At 35.5% G+C, this 20,704-nt stretch overlaps 1 protein-coding gene across 1 annotated transcript; it reads right to left on the reverse strand.

Annotated features, from left to right (window-relative positions):
* Positions 1-16,411: 16,411 nt before the first annotated feature.
* On the reverse strand, positions 16,412-20,133 carry MS3_00008938 (uncharacterized protein; the record flags this gene model as incomplete). Its single annotated transcript, XM_051217283.1, has 6 exons — positions 16,412-16,564; positions 16,613-16,705; positions 16,754-16,858; positions 17,643-17,788; positions 18,437-18,514; positions 20,127-20,133. 6 exons carry the CDS (start codon positions 20,131-20,133, stop codon positions 16,412-16,414), a joined length of 582 nt encoding a protein of 193 aa, XP_051064662.1.
* Between the last annotated feature and the right edge of the window lie 571 nt (positions 20,134-20,704).

A 20,704-nucleotide genomic window follows, 5' to 3' on the forward strand; every position in this document is an offset into this window, starting at 1 on the left:
CAGCACAATACATAGCTAGGAGTTCCCTACCGATTGTGCTGTACCTCGATTCGGTGTCTAGCAACCTTCTAGAGAAAAATGCCAAGGGTTGCCAGGAGTTGTTAACCCATTGTTGTAAGACTCCTCCGATTGCTGAGTCGGATGCGTCTACTGCGATGCTAATGGGTGCTTCGGTGTCCTGATGTGCGAGCATTGTTGCTTTAGCAATCAGTTCCTTAACTGTGGAGAATGCTTTTCTTGCGGTGTCGTCCAAATTAATGGATTTCGCATTTCCACGAAGTTGGTCGGTCAGAGGTTTCATATGTAATGCGCATTTGGGTATGAAACGTCTATAGAAACTTACCAGGCCGTTAAACGTGCGCAATTGCCTGACGGCGGTCGGTTCTGGGTAATCCAGAATGGCCGCCACTTTGGTCCTAAGAGGTCGAATGCCTCAAAATAAATAGCTCTAAGTTTTCGACATTGGATGCCAACCATATGTTTTAGTGGACTCATCTAGCTGAAGGCGCTCGGTCAGGCATCCGCACCAGATCACGTGTGGTAACGCCGTGCTCAACATCAACCGCAATCGCTTGCCAGATTAGATCAGAGAATTCCGATATATTGGTCATCGCCAAATATACTCTTCCAATCTCCTCGACTCTGTCTTTTGATTTCTCTTGTTGGGTACGAATTATTTTAGAAGGTGTTGCTGGTAAAAGCGTTGTCAAACACTGAATACCTGTGACATCATCAACAGAAATATATTAGTTAAAGTAGATATAAGCGAAAGTAAGACCATTGTCGCATGGGCCAGTCCATGGCATATGATTAACTGATGCGCGTTAGTTGTCCCTGACCTTGACGAGGATAGATGATTTGCTCGATATTCAATGACTCAACGGCCGTATGATTTGGCTAGGGCTTAGCGACATTTTGCTGGCCCTACACACTCAAATAGACTATTGCGATTCATCTCTCGGCAAATATTACGCACTTGAACGTGGTTTGAATTCCATATACAATACTTCTTGTTGTATACATTATGTTCTTTTCAACATTGTACCTGCATATGCTCAACTACCAGAGTGCATAAAAACTATTCCACAGTTACTAGTCGACTTTCTGTATTACATTATTTATGGTGATAACATTTTAAATAATTTGAAAGCAGTGAACACAGATATTTACTTGGTTCACTCTTTTTTCAACTTTCCGATAGCATTCCATTACAAAATGCCAGTCAATGTAAGAACCGCGATAATGCAACCTAGGTCCTCTCAAAAAACTTGATAACATCAGGGCAACCTTCTTGAGTGCATCCGTCTCATGGATACATTAAATATTTTGGCGAGACCAATTTTTGGACGAGCCAATCAGAAGCGTATTAGAGATTTCAAAGTTATGGTGCCAACTTCAGTGCCTCATGCTAACGTGTAATCGGTTCACAGAGCATTTTGTACAAAACGTGACAATTGAGTGACTGTAACAAGTAAAATGGTGAGACTATAATTTTTTGACAAATCAATCAGGTATAAGATAGTAGATCTTGGATTTTGGCATGAAAGCCTTTCGTCCATTTGGCTAAATAAATTTCTGGCTTTATAGCTGATGTCAGTTCGTGATGAAAACCTCATACGACAATTAGTGCAAACTGGAAAATAAAAGCACCCGTACCACTGGCTGCAGCCAGGTACTACAATATATACGGACGTTTAAAGAGCGTACAGACTCCTACATAGGCTTGGTTTTGTACATCGTGTCGTTATCCACAAGTAGCATTTTGTGCATTCAACAACCGGAGCGCACATGAACAATATTGAAGCTATGCGGTCGAGGCTGAAAGAGTTTTTGAGACTATATCATCGCTCCAAATGTCAACTATTCTGTAGTTGTGTCGATGATTGCATGCATTACGATTTTAGAACTTGTGGACCTCTTTCTAACACTGACAAGTTTTTGAACCACATAGATGAAGCGTATCCACCTTATTTCCTTGGTTTTGTATAACATATTTTCACTCTATACTGACTGTTTGCTGATCGGCTAATATTTCTTAAGGTCACATAAGGCCGTCCATTAATTAGAGTCTCGCCAATATTTTTTGTTAAGTCACAAGGTAGAGTCCTGATTCCTGTACAGCTCTGTAAATACATAAAACTGTTGAATCAAAAGTGTTATTTATATCGGTTAAACATCCTAATTATTGATAACATTTGATTAGGCGATACATAAAAATGTGTGAAGTCACAGCAACTGCACAGTTAGCTACGAGTTTAAATCAATTTGTAAAGTCTCATAGAATGAATGGAATTAATTAGGAGTTGTCACCGCAAATAGTGACCCGAAAGTAAAAGGTCATGTTCTGCTCAACAAATGCGTATGAGCACCTAAAAGTGTAGACGTCTCTTGCATTTTGATTGTTAACTGCAAAACAATCTCAGTGCTCATCAATAGCAATTTTGTGAATAGGTGAGCGTTCATACACAAAAACCCGAAAGAAGGTTGTGGATTGTAGTGCTGAATGTATGTTCATCAATGTGAGCTATAGACCAATCACATAGAAAAATGAAACGACCATCCAGTGCTCGAAGGTTTCTAGTGGCGTTCTTGTTAAGAACTCTCTGTGCCTTAAAGCTATGAAGATGTCACAGTCCGCGTCGAAACAATTGTAGTGGAAGATCTTCGGGATATTATTTTAACCGGACAATATTTTCCACTTGTACCCTAATAACCTTAGCGTTTATATCTACCCTGTCTCGTTCTCAGTTAACACATTCAACTTTCTCAATCCACTTTAGTTTCTTAACACAATAACGTTGACAACGCCCTCTCATTGCATATTATGTTCACATGATGTCTTCTTCATTATTATTTATAAGAAAATTTATATCATTGGTACTAATTGTATTTCGATAATGCAAAGAGAATACGAAGTTTATCAGAATTATATGATATATTTGCGTAATATATTTCGAACAATCTGATCACATATATACTATCTATAAATTTACATGCATGTGCAGTAACACGTACATAGGAAGGGTGAATCCTGATTTGCAATTAGGGTTGGTGAATAGATAGCATAATAGCTGCAGAAACAAATGAACTCTAATGGTCAAATAAGATTACAGGATAGTCAGACAACATCCTCCATTGTGAAACATTTGACTGAGACTGATTATAAGGTTGATATCAAGCCAGCATTTGTAGTGTTATACAAAAGCCTTCAGGGTCGTATTACTTACTTTCTTGCAGACTTACGCCTGTTTTGCACAATGGAGCATAGGCCACCGACCAGCGTTCTACACCCCACTCTATCCTGTGCCTTCGTTTCTAGTACCATCCAATTCTTGTCCATTTTACTCATGTCTATCTCCATTTCCCTGCCCAATGTGTTCTTTCATCTTCCTCTCCTCCTTTGGCCTTGAGGATTCTAAGTGAGAACTTGCCTTGTGAAGTAATTGGGTGCTTTCCTCAATGTGTGTCCTATACACTTCAAGCGCTTCTTCCTGAATTCCTCCTTCTTTCTAATCTTGTTTGTTCTCTCCAACAGTAGATTGTTGCTAATAATGTCCGGCCAACGGATCCGAAGTATTTTGCTTAGATAGTTGTTATCAAACATTCCTATCTTCTGGATTACGGCATTTGTAGTTCTCCAGGTTTCCGCACCATACAGTAGAACTGTTTTGACATTTGTATTGGAAATCCTGATCTTGGTGTTGATTGACAGTAGTTTTGAGTTCCAGATGTCCTTCAGTTGTAAATATACTCTGCCTAGAGTTCCTCTGGGGTCTACCACCGGTCCCAAGCCCGGACAAAGGAGGAGGGTTGAGCTTGAGGTAACCAACCCCATCTTGTAGAAAACTAACTCGCTAAAACCACGCTAACCAGAAGAATTATACAAGGACGTATACTAAAGTTTATTGTAGCCTTGGCTATACGGAAAGTGAAATCCCCTTTATGCGATCAAAAACAATTTGTCCTTATCTTTAACCTACCCTCGTAATACTCATTCATTGTCCAGAGTGGTAGTCACATTTTTTGTTGACATTAATTGCACGGACACTTAGATTCCAACCACTCACTGATGAGAAATTTTAAGGTGTGATTAAAAAGTCTCTGAAAAATTCCCATTCTTATTAAAGCATAATTAACCTGAAGAAAGAATATTCATTTCAATGAATTTCCCATCAGATTCTTTACAATTATCTCATATCCAAATGAATAGTCCATAAAATTAACAAGATTTAAGGCAGGTTACATCATTCCATATTGTGAATATGTCACTTGACAATTGTTGTTTGTTATACATACAATCAAATCAAATCGTTAATGTTGGAACTGACTTGAATCAGTTTATCAGTGTAATGAAATTGTGAGATAAATAAGTGATCCGAATAAATATGCTCAACGTGGGATGAGCGAGAGACAGAGAGAGAATAATGGAATCACAAATCAGAGATTACCTAATGTGTAGAATAATATGAATTAGATCAGATATAGTAAATAGGGATGGATGCTGAATAAATTTCTAAAGAAGACTGGCCAGTGTAATGATAATAATAACAATGATAAAGATAATAATAATCAATGAGATCAGATATACTAGATTTACAGCTTGAATAATGGAAATCTACGCAGATTGAACATTGTTCAATAATCATAAATGCATGGTTCATTCAACAATACGTTGAATGATACGTCGATTCCTGGAAAATTGTATCATTCAAAGAGTATTGGTGTTATGCAGTTTATGTGATTTAGAAGTGTAATTTTTCACCAAAGTTACAATATTCTATATTTTTCCTCATTCTAATAATTCTAAACTGGAATTAATCTGGTTCTAATTGTCTACAGACTTCAATATCGTAGAGATTCACGAATAGATCTGGAACATGTCTTGATAGGTTCATAGTGGCATTTACTATCAGGATGCTATAAAAAATTGCGATTCGATCTATCACAAAGTAACACATATTTTATTATAAAGTAAAGATGAACATGATGTCCAGCTTTAATTACATCTGGTAAATGTGCACTACAATCAATCATCTGTTTGCTAAAATACGAATGAACAAGATGTAAGATGGTTGAATGAAATGGGTAAGTAGCTTGAAACAAAAATGTTTCTCAAGCTCACACTCGCCAATTGGAATGATATGCAGTATAGAAAGTGCAGATGATTAATATTTCACTGGAACAATTCTCCCCAAGTGTCATGGTTGACAAACGCTGGAATTCACCCATAAATTACACGACTAACCTCTTCTAAGACTGAAACCTATATGTCGCTAAATAATCCATGTTGAGTGACTTGTATTCTCCATAAAAATAGTTACCTAAGTAAGTATAAATATGTCTGTTGATATAATCTGAAGTATTTAATTTATTGTTATGACTTAAATTGACGTTGTTCTTGTCATTATTGATTGATTTCTTTACTACTCATACAAATATCAGTAGCTTCAAACAGTGCATTGAAACACCATAGTTCCATATATGGTCTACTAATGAATACGGATGTTCAGATTAACTTAACTATACTATTAAGATATCGTGTTCATCTTCAGATTCAAAATGATCTACGGAAAATCAATTATGAATATTGAGTGTTGTAGTGCAGCATACATGTTGGAAGTTTCATCATCCTCATCTACCGCATCAAGAGTAGTCTGGCGAGTTGTCAATCCATATTTATTGCCAGATAAGTTGAAAATCATTGTTCACTAGATGAAAGATGGTTTTGCTTATGATCAAGACACATTGAGACAAACATTTGATGTAAGGTATACACTGGTTGAATCTGAAGACGAATGTTAGTCATTTCACACGACCTTACCTTCACGCAACAAAATATCCTCTTAAAATTTGGATTGGTTTATTCGAATATTCATTGTACTCTCTTTTACTGTAAGCTTAGTTAGTTCAATAATCGTTTCGAACTCCTTCGGTATGATGACATAATGTGTGTCGGTGGGATTGAAGCCAAAATCAACAAATTCTCAGTGGAACCCAGAATGAACCGTATTTTAACAAGTGGTGAATTCTGAGTTGAAATGTATATGTAACATTCCCTATTTTGACTATCATAAAGCTGTCCTTCCAGCTCATTGATTTGTAACGATCACATTGCAATTCACTTGATAAGATGGTATTCAACATTGCAAACTGTGATCAAATATTGAGATTGTAGAGAGACGATCTGTTGCTCAGAAGTTTGATGTTGATGATGTCGTATCTTTTGAACTGACTTATTGATGACTTTCTACATAAAGATGGTCTCTTCCATGTTCTATGTGGCGAATGCTTAGGTTTTCTATTGCAGCACAGGCAATTCAACTCCACCACAGTGATCAGACATCGTCATTCGTTGTTCGTCTGTGTTGTTCAGTACAATTATTTTGTTTTTACTGCAGTTATTCACTTTGCTACTTCAAACAATGATACTTCCATGCATTTTCCAGTCAAACTAATCCATCACTAAATATCTATAGATATACTTATGATAAAACATTCTGAATCTAATAATTTTAGAGTTAATTTTAGAAAACCCACACATGACATGGTTAGGAAAGAAACCATGAATCAAAAGCCTGATTTATATGGGGACATAACAGGAGCTAGACTACGGGTACTCAACATAACCGGAGTACATGGAACTACTTAATTGAGGATGTTTTTAAAACAACATTTTCACACAAACAAAATAAAAGTTCCTGTGGATGAAAGAAACAGTGAGATGACAAAATAGAAATAGGAAAGGGGGAATAGAATAAAACAACAAAGATAACAATAACGAAGTTGAGAACGACAATGACAGCATCGGCGCATTCACACACATGCTTATTTACGTGTTACCAGATTTAAAAGATTGGTAGTGTTTACTAATTGTAGTCAAATATGTCAGTGTGTCTGTGAGTTTGAGTGTGAGTAAGTTGGAACTAGGTGAGTTATGAATAGTAGGTAAATAACTGTGTTACTTAAATTAAAACATTCACATATGATCAGGATCACTGCATATAATGAACATGTGCATCATTATGAATACAGTCTGTCGATCAATATTGATGTTGAGGATCATCATGAGAGGATTATCTTAATATCACTGGCAAGGCAGAAGTATACTATTCATTATTCAGTGGATAATGCGTTGAGGTTTGAAATGAACTATATTTGATTTTAATCTCAATGTGAACAATAACACTGAAATACAGAACAACTGACTTAACGAGTCTCAAATCTGACGGAGCAGGCATCCTGGATGCTATTATTAGCCACTATCCATACTTAATAGAACATGTTGACGAGAAAATGGTGGGAAGAGACAAGAAAAACAGTTATTTATATGTATGATGTGTTTTCTCGTTCACAAATAATAAGGTTAACATTTGTGATGGATCCTTTTAGCATTATGATATTGATGATGGAAATAATGAAGGGAAGGATCGAGTGGATGAAAGCTTTTAAGGACAGTGTCTAATGTGCTCTTATTAACTAAATGACAGTGAATGAATTTGATATCCAGTCGATGAAGATTTCTAATACTTTGCTTAGTCGTCATGATGAATTACAATCTCGCGGTCAATCAAACGAGTTTGTTTGACAGTGATTCCTATTCTCGTGTAAATATGAATGCTGTTTCGACAAGGAATTACAAAGCAAATCACAAAGGTGAGATAAATTTTGGTAAATGTTTATCATGTGGAAAATTTCATTCTCGTAATTCATGTGTATTTCGTAGTGCTAAATGTCTTAAATGTGGTATGATAGGACACATTCAGTCGGTATGCAAAGCTACTGTTCATTTTGCTTCAAGTAGTTCTAGATCTTGTAATTTAGATCCCAATAATTTGGCTGTTCCTAATGACCGTTCATAATTGTCGACCATTTCGAAAGGTAATTCTCATATTCAAAAGCGATTATGTACATCGCTCAGTTCATGTCATAACTTTATTGTGGACACAATCAGTATAGAGTCTCTTATTCATTTGGGAACATGAAGTTGTGGTACGACCCACTGAAGATTCAATATTGGAGATTACTGGGCACAGACTGCCCATACGAGGATGTTGTGAATTGCTAATAAGAAATGAACTACACCCAAAAATCTTGAGACATATTGCACAACATATCGTGGCCCCACTGACTGTGATATTCAATATGTCACTTGACCAAGGTGTGTTATCAACGCGGTAAAGTGTGTCTACATGTACTTTGGGGATTCAAAGGTTAATGGATACAACAATAGGGGAAGTGCCATTACCCGTGGTCCAGTCTCATAAGGGGGCTTCTGAAGCTGGACCTCTTTACTCTGTCTATCGCAGAATAAGGGAACATCTAATTTTGATGTACAGAATACTGAGAGATGATTTTGGATCTAACTTATTCTCTCTTTTTCACCCACTAGATCGAAACAACTCAGAGGACATAGCAGACAAGTAGAAAAGACAAGAACGAACAAAATATCCTTGGCATACAGGTTTCGAAACCGAGCCATCAATACTTGAAACCTGCTGCCCGAAGCAGTGGTCTCCGCACCTTAAATTAACTCTTTTAAGAGAAGACTGGACAGTCATAGAAGCATACTGGTAAAGGAATAACATAGGCCGTAGGTCTCCTGTCTTTACTACACATATCTGAATCTGAAATCTGAATCTGTGATGATAATTCTTCATACATACTTCGTGAATTTTTAGTTAGCAAAACAGGACTGTGTTTACGGAAGTTGACCTAAAAGATCAATCTTCATCTATTTTGACGACAATTAACACTTCTATTGGTCTGCTCAAATACAATTTCCTTCCGCTTGGTCTAAGTTGTTCTCCAGCCATATCTTAGGAAGTTATGAATAAGGTAGTTAGTGATCTTGAAGGTATTGAAGCTTATCAAGGTGATCTCGTTGTTCATGGTTGTGCTAAGGTAGTTCATGACCAGAAACTTATTGCTTTGTTGCGTCGTTTAATTGAGAGGAATATTACAGTGAATCCGAATAAGTGCTCATTTTGTGTATCTAGTTTCGAAAGTCTTGCATACTTAGTTGATGGTAATGGTTTTAGACCAGATATGAAACGACTAGCGCCACTTACAAATCCACTGTCTCCAAAAAGTCTTACAGAACTACATTCACTAGTAGGTGCTCTTCAGCACTATCCCCGTTTTATTCTTATTTTTCTTGTCGTGCAATTTTTTGTTTAATATTTTCACATCCAATTCATTCAAACGGTGTGAGGATCAAGGGTCATGCTTTTAAAGTCTACTAAAGTTTCCTCAAAGTGATGCTGTTCTTCGAACTTATTCCCCTAGTATATATTCTGTGCTTATTACTGATGCATCACCTGTGAGTATGGGCGCTGTTTTGGAGCAGAAATGTAAATCAGTTATTTTTGATTCACGCGAAGTTGTTGTTACTGAACAAGGTTATTCACAAACTCAGCGAGAAGCATTCGCTGTGTGTTGAGCTGCTAAAAGACTTCATAAATATTTATTCGGAAAGAAATTCACTGTTGTTACTGAACATGAAGCTTTAAAGTTTGTTTGTCATCCTGAAAAATCCTTAGTACGCTCCTCAGATGCTATGTTTCAACGATGGAGTATTGCTTTGAGTGCATATGACTATACAGTTCAGTACAGAAGTGAAAGCAAATTCAACACGTTGACTACATTTCTCGACAATAATTACAAGATAGTGTGTTTGTTAGTGCGACCTTCACCAGTGGGACGTCCAGGTCTCATAAGAGAAACTCGTAGATATTTTGGAAGTATACTTAGGGCTATACGGAAAGGCTGGAATGCTAAACGTAGATTGCCTGTCTATTTATCAAAGCGCAATGAGCTATCCACTATTCATGATGGTATTTTATGTTTAAATGATCGTGTTGTTATTCCTCCTTCACCGCGTAGATCTGTCGTTGAAGATCTTCATAGTGGAAATCGTGTTGAGAAAATGAAGTCCTTATCGAGACTAACATGTTGATGGCCAGAGATAAACGCAGATATGTCGTACAGCAAACAACTTTGAAAAATATTATCAGTTGAGAAAACAGCCTTTGAAGTGGACCCCATAACCAGTATTTGAGGTCTGGCAGAGAATTCATGCAGACTACTGTGGTACATTTCTTGGCAAGTACTATGCACTTGTAGTCATTGATTCTTTTTCAAAGTTTCAACATCGAACTAAGGTGCCGTATTAAGTAGCTTTTTCAATTCTTCGCTTTCACGATAAAGTTCAACTGAAGAAAACCAAACTAAATCAATTCAATCGATAACGGGAATGACGTCGAGTAAAATTAATTCACTGAACACTTCATCAACACAAGATAGTGATGTAAGTTTTTTCGTTCCTTCAAAACAACCAAATGTTCTACTGAATCATTCTCATAAGTAGCCTTGACATTTTAGTTAAACATTTTCCCGAATGTTTTCTTTTTCCAGACCAAGTCATAGAACAGTGTTGAATAATTTTTGGAGAAAGCGACAACTATGGCGATTTCACGTACCGTAAACGTGGTTAAAACGGTAATGGTTTCTAATTGTTTTCTGTTATCAACTAGATGTCAGCTTCATTTCAACTTCGCTAAAATAGTTTAATTAAGTGACTTTGGATAAACTACACCTGAGCACCAAAATCCCGACTGGATAATAGGAATTACGTCATCAAAATTAGTATCTTGTTCGCTAAAACGTTTTTGCAAAACTTCAACGTAACTCTATGGCTTCTTACCCTATAAAACAGTCAATTCTCGATGATTTATTTCAATCGGTGTCTGAATAAAATTAAATTAATCAAAATGACGCCCAAATGACAGTGATCAAATCGACATTTTTACTGATTACGATTGTGTATGTCACAAATCTAGCTATGACGCATACACCAAGCAATAAACTGATAGAATCGTAACAGTGCAAATGCTGACTAGTGATTCAATAAAGGTTTAAATTAAAACATGTTGTTCTCTGTGGTTGAAATTGAATTTTAACAACTTGTGGGCTTACTTATGTACTTACTTACGCCTTTTACTCCTCGTGAAGGAGCATAGGCCGCTCACCAGCATTCTCCATTCAACCCTGTCCTGAGCAATACTTTCTAGCTCTTTCCAGTTCTTATTAATCCTTTTCACATATGATTCTTTTCTCGACGTAATGTTTTCTTTGGCCTTTCACTATTCTGCTTCTCTTCAAGTTTCCAAGTTACGGAATGCCTCGTGCTGCTGATCGACGGCTTGCATAATGTATTTTCTATTCATTTCCATCTTTTATTCCGATTTTCCTCTTCATCTGAAAACTGGCGTGTTCTCTCCAAAAGACGGCTGTTGCTGATGGTATCTAGTCAATGGATGTTGAGTATCCTGCGTAGACAACTAGTATTAAAGAATTGAACGTTCTTGATGTTGGTTGTTGTAGTTCTCCAAGTTTCAGCTCCGTACAGTGCAGCCACCTTGAAGTTCGTATTGAAGATCGTGACTTTGATATTGGTTGAAAGTTGTTTTGAGATGCATAGATTCTTAAAGTGTAGGAATGCCGCCCTTTATTTGCCAATCATCGCTTTTACATCTGCATCTGATCCTCCTTGTTCAACGCTGATGCTTCCCAGGTATGTGAAGGATAATACATCTTCCAGAGTTTCGCTATCAAGTGTGATTGAAATGGTGTTCTAAATGTTGTATTTGGAAATCTTGGTTTTCTGGCTGAATGTATATTGATCATAAGCAAAACCATCTTTCATCTAGTGAACAACGATTTTCAACTTATCTGGTAATAAATATGGACTGATAACTTGCCAAACTGCTCCTGGTGCGGTAGATGAGGATGAAGGATCTTCCAACATGTATGCTGCGCCACTACACTTAAAATTCTGAATGATTTTTCGTAGATCATTTTAAATCTGCAGATGAACACGACATCTTAATAGTACAGTTGACTTAATCTGAACATTTCATTCAACCATCTTACATGTTGTTCATTCATATCTTAGCAAACAGACGATTGATTTTAGTACACATCTACTAGATGTAATTAAGGCTGGACATCATGTTCATCTTTACTTTATAATAAAATATGAGTTACTTTGTGAAAGATCAAATCGCAATTTTCGAAATCATCTTGATCATTAATGCCACTATGATTCTCTTAATAAATATTCCAGATCGATTTGTGACTCTCTACAATATTGAAGTCTGTAGGCAATTAGAACCAGATTAATTCCAGTTTAGAATTATTAGAATGAGGAAAAATATAGAATATTGTGACTTTGGTGAAATATTACACTTCTAAATCACATAAACTGCATAACACCAATACTCTTTGAATGATACAATTTTCCAGGAATCGACGTATCATTCAACATATTGTTGAATGAACCAGACTTTTAAATGATGACTGGATAGCAAAATATCACAGTGTCTAATCTGTGTGGATTTCGATTATTCAAGACATAAATGAAACTAAGTGAATATTACGATGCCGCTTGAAACGAACGATACTGGGTTCGAGACATGGAGGGAACATCAATTCTGGAATGCAGGTATATCTAGCTGACGAGTGACAAATAGGGAGAAACGTGCATCATGGATTCCATTACTAGTCACCAGCCATCTTTCCTGATGAACACTGAGTTATATTGCATGACAGCTAGATGAGGACAGACGAACCTATTGTATTCGGAATTCGAAATCGGACAATCTTCTAGTACAAATGTATCATTAATTTATACAAACGCCATGGACCTGTAAATCGTATGCTATGAGGAATAAGATTGACAAAACATTGAGAATTCTGTCTGATTCATCGCATTGAATATAACATAAAATCAAGTTCTATCAAAGTAATATTGATTACTTCTTCTTCAATCTCAGTGTAAACAACGTGTTTGTCTAATGAACAAAAACATATTTCTGTTGACCTCTTTTGTTTATAGAATCAGCCATGATTATACTTTGTTATCATTTATCACCTCATTACATCTCATTATTCAAATTATATAATGATGTCTATAGCGCATTCTTTTTTTAATGAGCGTTATATGAATGTTGGTTAGAATAAAACAACATCGTTTTCTAATGATATGTTGTTTATTTGTCTGATAATCACCGACATACAAAGATCAAAGATGAGTGAAATTCTCATTTTACAAATTATTACTACTTTTCTCGAAAGAAGATTATATGAAAGCAATATTTTTGTTTGTCAATTCATAGATGATCTTGCTCCAGCTATGAATAAACACTCCAATCATTTACTATCTCAGTTGTATTGTTCAACTAACGTCATATTTTAGGATAAGGATAAGTCTTCCTTGTGATTCCTGTTTTCGTACACTGACAGATTTACATACACTGGCTGAATTGTATAGCGCAAAGCATGAAGTGTATCTCTCTGGTGATGTGAATTTAAACTACTATGGTGAATACGACGGTGCTTGAATCCATGTATCAATCTGGGCTAGGCCACCATTCAAAACTTAGAAGCACTGGATGGCCGTCTAGTATATACTCATGAATCCGAATGTTAACACTACTGCAATCTCAACGGATACCCACTCTGACAATATTATAATGCTGTTTAAAAACCTTTATTTAAACTGAAAGGATAACAGCTATGATACTTTACAAAACTAGTTATTTTCACTTTAGGAATGATGATCTGAGTGCTCATTATTGAAGCGGTTATTTCATAATAATGAGTTATGTTGTCCAGTGTTAATATCCATCGTTAGAACCTGCTAGAATATCACGCACTGTATGTGAATGAGTATATCAGTTTGAGAATAATGTTATACTTTGAACAAACTTCCATTGAGGAGGTAGCCGTACAGCCTGAAGCTCATTGTACTTATAAAGAACTGTTGAATTCTCTGTTTGGATATTGCCTGTGGCACCTTGTAATCTAACAGTTATATACAACTATTCATAGACGTTCGATTGTCAAAAGTGTTTATGAAACGATTTTCTTGAACAAAAGATTGAGTATGTTGATGTTAGCGTTCAATGGTGCCTGAATTAATACTGACCGCTCAACGAATTGTTAATGTACTTTACTTGACAGCTTTTTCGAATAAAGAAGGATAGTTGTTCTAGTCAACACAATGTGAACTTCACGAGTATCTTCCTGCGGAAATATTTCCATAGTATTTATAGATGGAATATTTCACAGTCAGTGGTATGGATGAAAATTCAAACGGTGTTCACATCTAACTTCATCCACTCCACGACATTGCGCGACCATCTACCATTGTTTTTGATAAGTAAATGCCTCACACTGAACACAGTTGAACTCTTCTGGAATGAAAGAACAATCAAGTTAGTAAGAATCAACTGACGGAAGACATGCAAGTGAAGTGTGGGATGTATGGTTTTTATATTAAATGAAGACACTCTGTGATTCTGCAACTAACAATAAACTGATCATTCACATCTGAGTTCTCATTCACTCACTCACTCACTCACTACAAAGAGTAATAGTTGGTGTCAAATCTGATAAACGTCTGTGCAGAAGAATCCGAAGAAAGACGTACTTCAAATCAGCTTCTCTGCACACTTTAGAACAATGAGCTTGACTAAAAAATATCTTCAGCATCACCTGTGATGTGCGTTGGCTTCAACAAATGGGAATTCAACGTTGAGGTATGAGTTCTTATTCATTCAGAGCACTTAACGCAATCAGCCATGAAATGTTCAATCAAAGCATCGGAATCTTCTTTGAAAGTTATTGAAGGCAGGTTTAATTTGTGATTTTGTAAAGTCAAAGTTTTGTATAAAATAACGAGACTGCATACTGCGTTTGTCAACAATCGAATTATGAAACGAACCGAAAGAGGTAAATAATCACCCTTTTATGTGGAAATAAGACCTTGGGCATCATGATTAGATGTGGATTATTATCAACAAAATCTCCAATGTTATAAGAATTTAGTAACGGGTTTGGAATCATCATTAACGAAATGAACAGTAGTTTAACATACCATCATAATATGTTTATTCTTGTCACATTTCAAGCATTCAGCATCACGGAGAATGAATGACATTTGTGAATGCAGACTGCCACAGGACAAATATTTATCATGTCTGTGTTCACCTTAATATATATTACATTGAAGTTGCTTGTAGGAGCCAGTGGGTATCCATACTGAGTTTGAAATAAACTATATCGAGTATGAGTATAGCAGTGACATATCAACTCTGTGATGCAGGTTCAGCTAGCTAACGAGTCTCAAACGTGACGAAGTGACGCGTGTCATGGATTTCATTGCTGGTCACTAACAAACTTTGCTTTTATTTTTTGTGACCTTATAATAATATTGTAGCAACTTGCAGATGATTTACATATTTTATGAAAACCATAAAGATTGAGATCAACACTTTTAAGATCACTGATTACATTATGGACCACTTCATGATATATGGCTGTAGAACAACTTAAACCAAATGGAAGTTAATCATATTTGCATAGATCACGAAGAGTGATAGTTGTTGTCAAATCTGATAAACGTCTATGCAGAAGAATCCGAAGAAAGACGTACTTCAAATCAACTTCTCTGCACACTTTAGAACAATGAGCTTGACTAAAAAATATCTCCAGCATCACCTGTGATGTGCGTTGGCTTCAACAAATGGGAATTCAACGTTGAGGTATGAGTTCTTATTCATTCAGAGCACTTAACGCAATCAGCCATGAAATGTTCAATCAAAGCATCGGAATCTTCTTTGAAAGTTATTGAAAGCAGGTTCACTTTATGACTTTTTAATGCGATCAATCATTGACGCAAACACTTCAATGTTTTCTTTTTTTCACATCTGTCATCTTATTACCAATGTCACGGCAGAACTGTTACTAGTTCATCATTTACTCTACATCTTTTTTCATTCCTACTTGAGTATCAGCTAGACTCTTCAAAATTATTTCATATTCAACACATTCATAACACCTCATTAACAGCAGTCTGTCTAACAGCTTTCACTCAACAGTGAAGATTCAAATAACGGAGTATTCAGGTGACTTATTAAATATTGATGCCGCATTCCGACTGTTTAGTTTAAAACAGTGTATGACGTTAATTTCGATTGACATTTCTCAGTATTGAGACTTTAACTAAATGGACATTTACAGTGGACTCATTATTGATTTCAATGGTCATATAATCACGTATTCACGATACTGTTAATTGACAAGTGCAATATTGTAATCCCTTGTGAAATTACCCATGTTTCCATTGAATGAAAACAATGACACAAATACAAAAAATTATATTTTTATATTCTACCAACAAAGTGACATCAGTCATTAAGTAAACAATCATCAATGTGATATGCAGTTCCATGAAACAATCTTCAATGTATTGAAATAATTAACAAAATAGAAACTGTGTTTACTAAAATACAATAGGTAAATAACAAAGTCAACTTGATGAAAACAATTGACAAGCTGTTTGTGAGGACTATTGATAAACTCTCTTCCTTCTGTAGAACCATAGACAAATGCCACAGCCAATGCCCACAATAAGGAAAGATATAACTAATGGTACAACGATGTACACGTATGGCAGTGATTTTCTTTCCCCAATGTCTTCAGTTGTATCTATGGTGATGTTCTGAAATGAACGAAATAGTATAATGTTTACAAAATATCAAATATATACCAAATGTGATTCAGTGCTTGGATTAGTCTTGTTCAATTCATTTCTTAGATCAGTTTCAGTAGTTGCTACAGTTGTTGTATCTGTGGTCATGTTCTGAAATGAACGAAATAGTATCATGTTTACAAAATATTAAATATTTACCAAATGTGATTCAGTGCTTGGATTAGTCTTCTCCAATTCATTTCTATGATCAGTTTCATTAGTTGCTGGAGTTGATGATTCAGTGGAAACCTCAACAATCGAACTCTTCAGAAGAAATAAACAGTGGAAATATAGTTAAATATCAAATATTTCATCATTCATTATACACCATTGTCAGTATTGATGACACAAGTGAATTCAACAATTAGTTACATAATTTACATTTTCACTATGTGATCAATGATTAGTGATTTTGAATATCTGCTACCGATTTAACAGTCAATGTGATAAGTACACACTATCCAACAGCTAAATGCCGACTTTTGTTTGGGTGATGAAATTTGTTTGCTGGATGTCACATCTTATCACAATCTATACATGATTCAACAAACTTATGACTGCAGGCTTTATTCAAGCAATTCATTCAGGGTACACATTTCTGAACAAGGAATCAGAAATACTTGTTCTGTACTTCAACAATGGAAGTCTACGAAATTTCACTCATTATCAGAACATGCTACACAATTTTCAACAGATTACACTTCATCATTCAAACTGATTTCATCTGTATTCTTCAACAGTTCACGTAGACATGCGGTTTCATATTGATCATCAGGATTTACTACACATTCTATGAGCTAAAGAATTAACATGTTTCCAGGCATTAGTGTTAAAGAACTCTTCTATTCATTGTTGAATGTCCACATGGAAACAGAGCATTACATTCTTATGTGCTTAAATATCGTATAAGTTACTTTGATTTATGCACTTAGGGCACAATAGTAATCATCACTAATTCGTAACAATGCAAATGTTCTTCCGAAAAAAAGATTGCAATTTGGAATATCGTAATGTTAAGAACAATCTCTGAAGTCTACCAATTGCTTACTTTAATCTGGCAACCATTCACTTCGAAGACATGAACATCCGTATCGTTTCTTGTAATGCATATATTAGCTTTTACACACCAAATACAAGTTGTATTCGATGTTGTCCCGCCTAGACATGCTTCAATCGAATTGTATTTTGGACAATCTTCAGTGAAAAGAAGAAGGTGATTGCATTTCAAGTTATCAAACGAAAGATAAATGAATTACAAAAGAAATGTAACTGTAATTCAATGATGGCGATTTCGGAGTTAAATGAGTATTTCATTCTCTGTGCACTTGTCATCACATTGCTCAATCCAAAATTCAATACACTTTCAATGTCATTCACATTTCCTGAAAACATGTTGGAATTGAATAAAATTACGTTGTTTGTTGAACGATGAAATTTGTCAGGCGAATGTCACGGACGTCAATGACTGTTAATATTAGAAAAGAAATGTACACGCTAGACGGTTGACGAATCTCATTCCTGCTTTATGATTGAAATATTTCGTGTATACCATCTTTATAAATGGCGAGTTGACAATAACATTGTTATTTCACTCGAACTGACTATTAATAAGCCGATGCACGAACGTCAGTTGTACTAAGGGAGAAAACTTACTCCTTCAATCTGTCGGATTTGTAGGATAAAGTATAAATTTTGGAAATTATGCTATTGTTTCCAATGGGATGGCTTGATATCATTTAATAGCTGTCTGAAATCATACATGAATTTTCCAATTTTATGAAATTAAAGTGATGCACTTTAGTGTGAAAATAATCAACTCTGATAAAATAAGGTTTGACATACCACCGAGAACTTCATATTCCACTAGCGTTCCACTTTGTACCCAATCATGAGGAACCCTTACTTTAGGACCTCGGAAATCTAATGTGATTAATTGTACATAAGAACATGCTTAAAATTCTAATTTCCATTTTGGATATAACATGTTGTTTGTTCGTATTAGAAGCAATCAAAATAAGAAACTGTTTCATTTCTGATTACAGATACAATGACGGTCAAATAACATCCTTATGAAATATGTTCTACACCGCTTAGGGTTCTGAAAGTGACCGATGTTCAACCACTAAGTGAAAAGTGATATCGTTAAATTGCTGATTTGTTTCACTAAAGTATCAGTGCAACCCCTACAGAAAAAATATATTTATCTCGTTAGTCAACATTGAAAGGCTGCATGTTTGACTATCTATTAGTGGGTGAGTGAATAAATGAGTAGATATATCGTCTGTCTTGTATCCTCGTTCATATATTCCCGTCTGGATCGTTAAGAATATACAGAAGACTTCTCCAAATATCTATCCGCAAATTCGTGCTGAAGACATTCACACATCTTAGTTATGTTACTCGGTATATCAAGTTAGGCAAGCGTCAGATGACGTGGATCTTGACATTCTTTTCGATGGAACTTAGCACAAAAACATAAAACAATACCATTCCGATTTAATCACAACAACTCAAATCTGCTTTGTGATATCAACGAGGATGACGGTTGTTGAATTGAGGATACAGGTACTTTGGTATCAATTCGAAAGACAAAATATTTTCAGAATGAGTTCCGATTATGAATTTTTATTACATGTGACACTTGAATGTTGCTTCAAGATTTCTAATCACCAGATTGACGTTGAATTTTCAATAGACACAAGCATTGAGACAGTGCGTTTGCCTAAATTATTCAGATTCTATTTCACACAATTTTCCTCAGCACTTCAACGACACTTCCATCAATTTATTGTGCAAACAAAAAACAACTGAATATTGTAGACTGTAAGAAACACAAATTCGGTCACCATTATAAATTACAGAAAATCTCCACGTTGACATAGTGATGATCGTGTACAAACAGAAGATAACGTCATGCTAACAGATTACTATTGATGTAAGTCAGTGTAAATTAGAATAAAAATAACATTTGTTACCTCCTTTCCCGCAGTCGATATAATAAGCAACGTTCGATATAACTTGGTCTTTCACAAGTCCTCTAGGAATCTGAAAAGAATTAATGCAAGTCTGAGTCAAGATCTGTCAATACACAACCACTTATATCAAAACCAACCGAACATTGAAGTAATGTGTCGTCATTCACATTATCTTATTCAAAAACAACTAATTATACTGACAGTAAGCATACTGATCTCCCCGGTTCCCTAAGAAATATACTCCATCTAATTTACAAAGATATTCTGACTCATCCCAGTTGACAACTTCAGTGAAGTTGGATGAACGATCTACTTATCATGGAATGAGGTTATACATAGTAAGATGAACATCTACGTCCGTTGGTAGAAGTGTGATTGTGAATAACTGCAATGTCGCTGAACGCGAATTTGTTGTGCTGTTGTGGAATTGTGTTTATATGCTCACTTATATCAATTGTCCTTCATTTCTCAACAGAATTCATTCCGCAATTTGTTCTGATTACCTCCAAGCAAACAAGATGGATTGAGTTCAACACTCCTAGAATTTATCATCTCACCAGCCATTTCTAGTCATCCGACATTTATTTTATTACAAATCGATCAAGTTCTAAATAGTGACATTCGAACAAATACAATCTGAGAAGTAATCAAGATTTTAAAAACCTCCTTCACAAAGTATTCAATTATGAACTTTTCTAACAACTGGTCTGTAGAAGGTTGAAAATGACCGTTCACGTACAGAACTCTGACACACACTCTTTGTTGTTAATTGGCTCGAAGGTATCAGAATTTGTTTACATATTACATCACTTCTTATTGTCCATTATTTTAAAAAGTGCTGGAATAAACTGTGTCATTAACGGATTATTACTAGTTTCATTAAGTCTGTATGCACAGTACAAAATGTTGGTGTCGTTTTATCCTTTTCAATACATTTCGATGTATTTGACAGTACTGATATGCATGAAATAATAGAATGGTCCATTCATTTGCTCAACTTACGTTCTCATAATAGAAAGATATCTTCCCATTCGAGTGTATCAGGTGCATTGCCTTGATTGTATCAACTGCAAATAAGAAAACAATCGATATTTAAAATTTCATGGATGAGTATCGAGCATGTCATTGCTAGATG

The sequence above is a fragment of the Schistosoma haematobium genome, chromosome 5, assembly GCF_000699445.3.
Source record: "Schistosoma haematobium chromosome 5, whole genome shotgun sequence".
Taxonomy (NCBI): domain Eukaryota; kingdom Metazoa; phylum Platyhelminthes; class Trematoda; order Strigeidida; family Schistosomatidae; genus Schistosoma; species Schistosoma haematobium.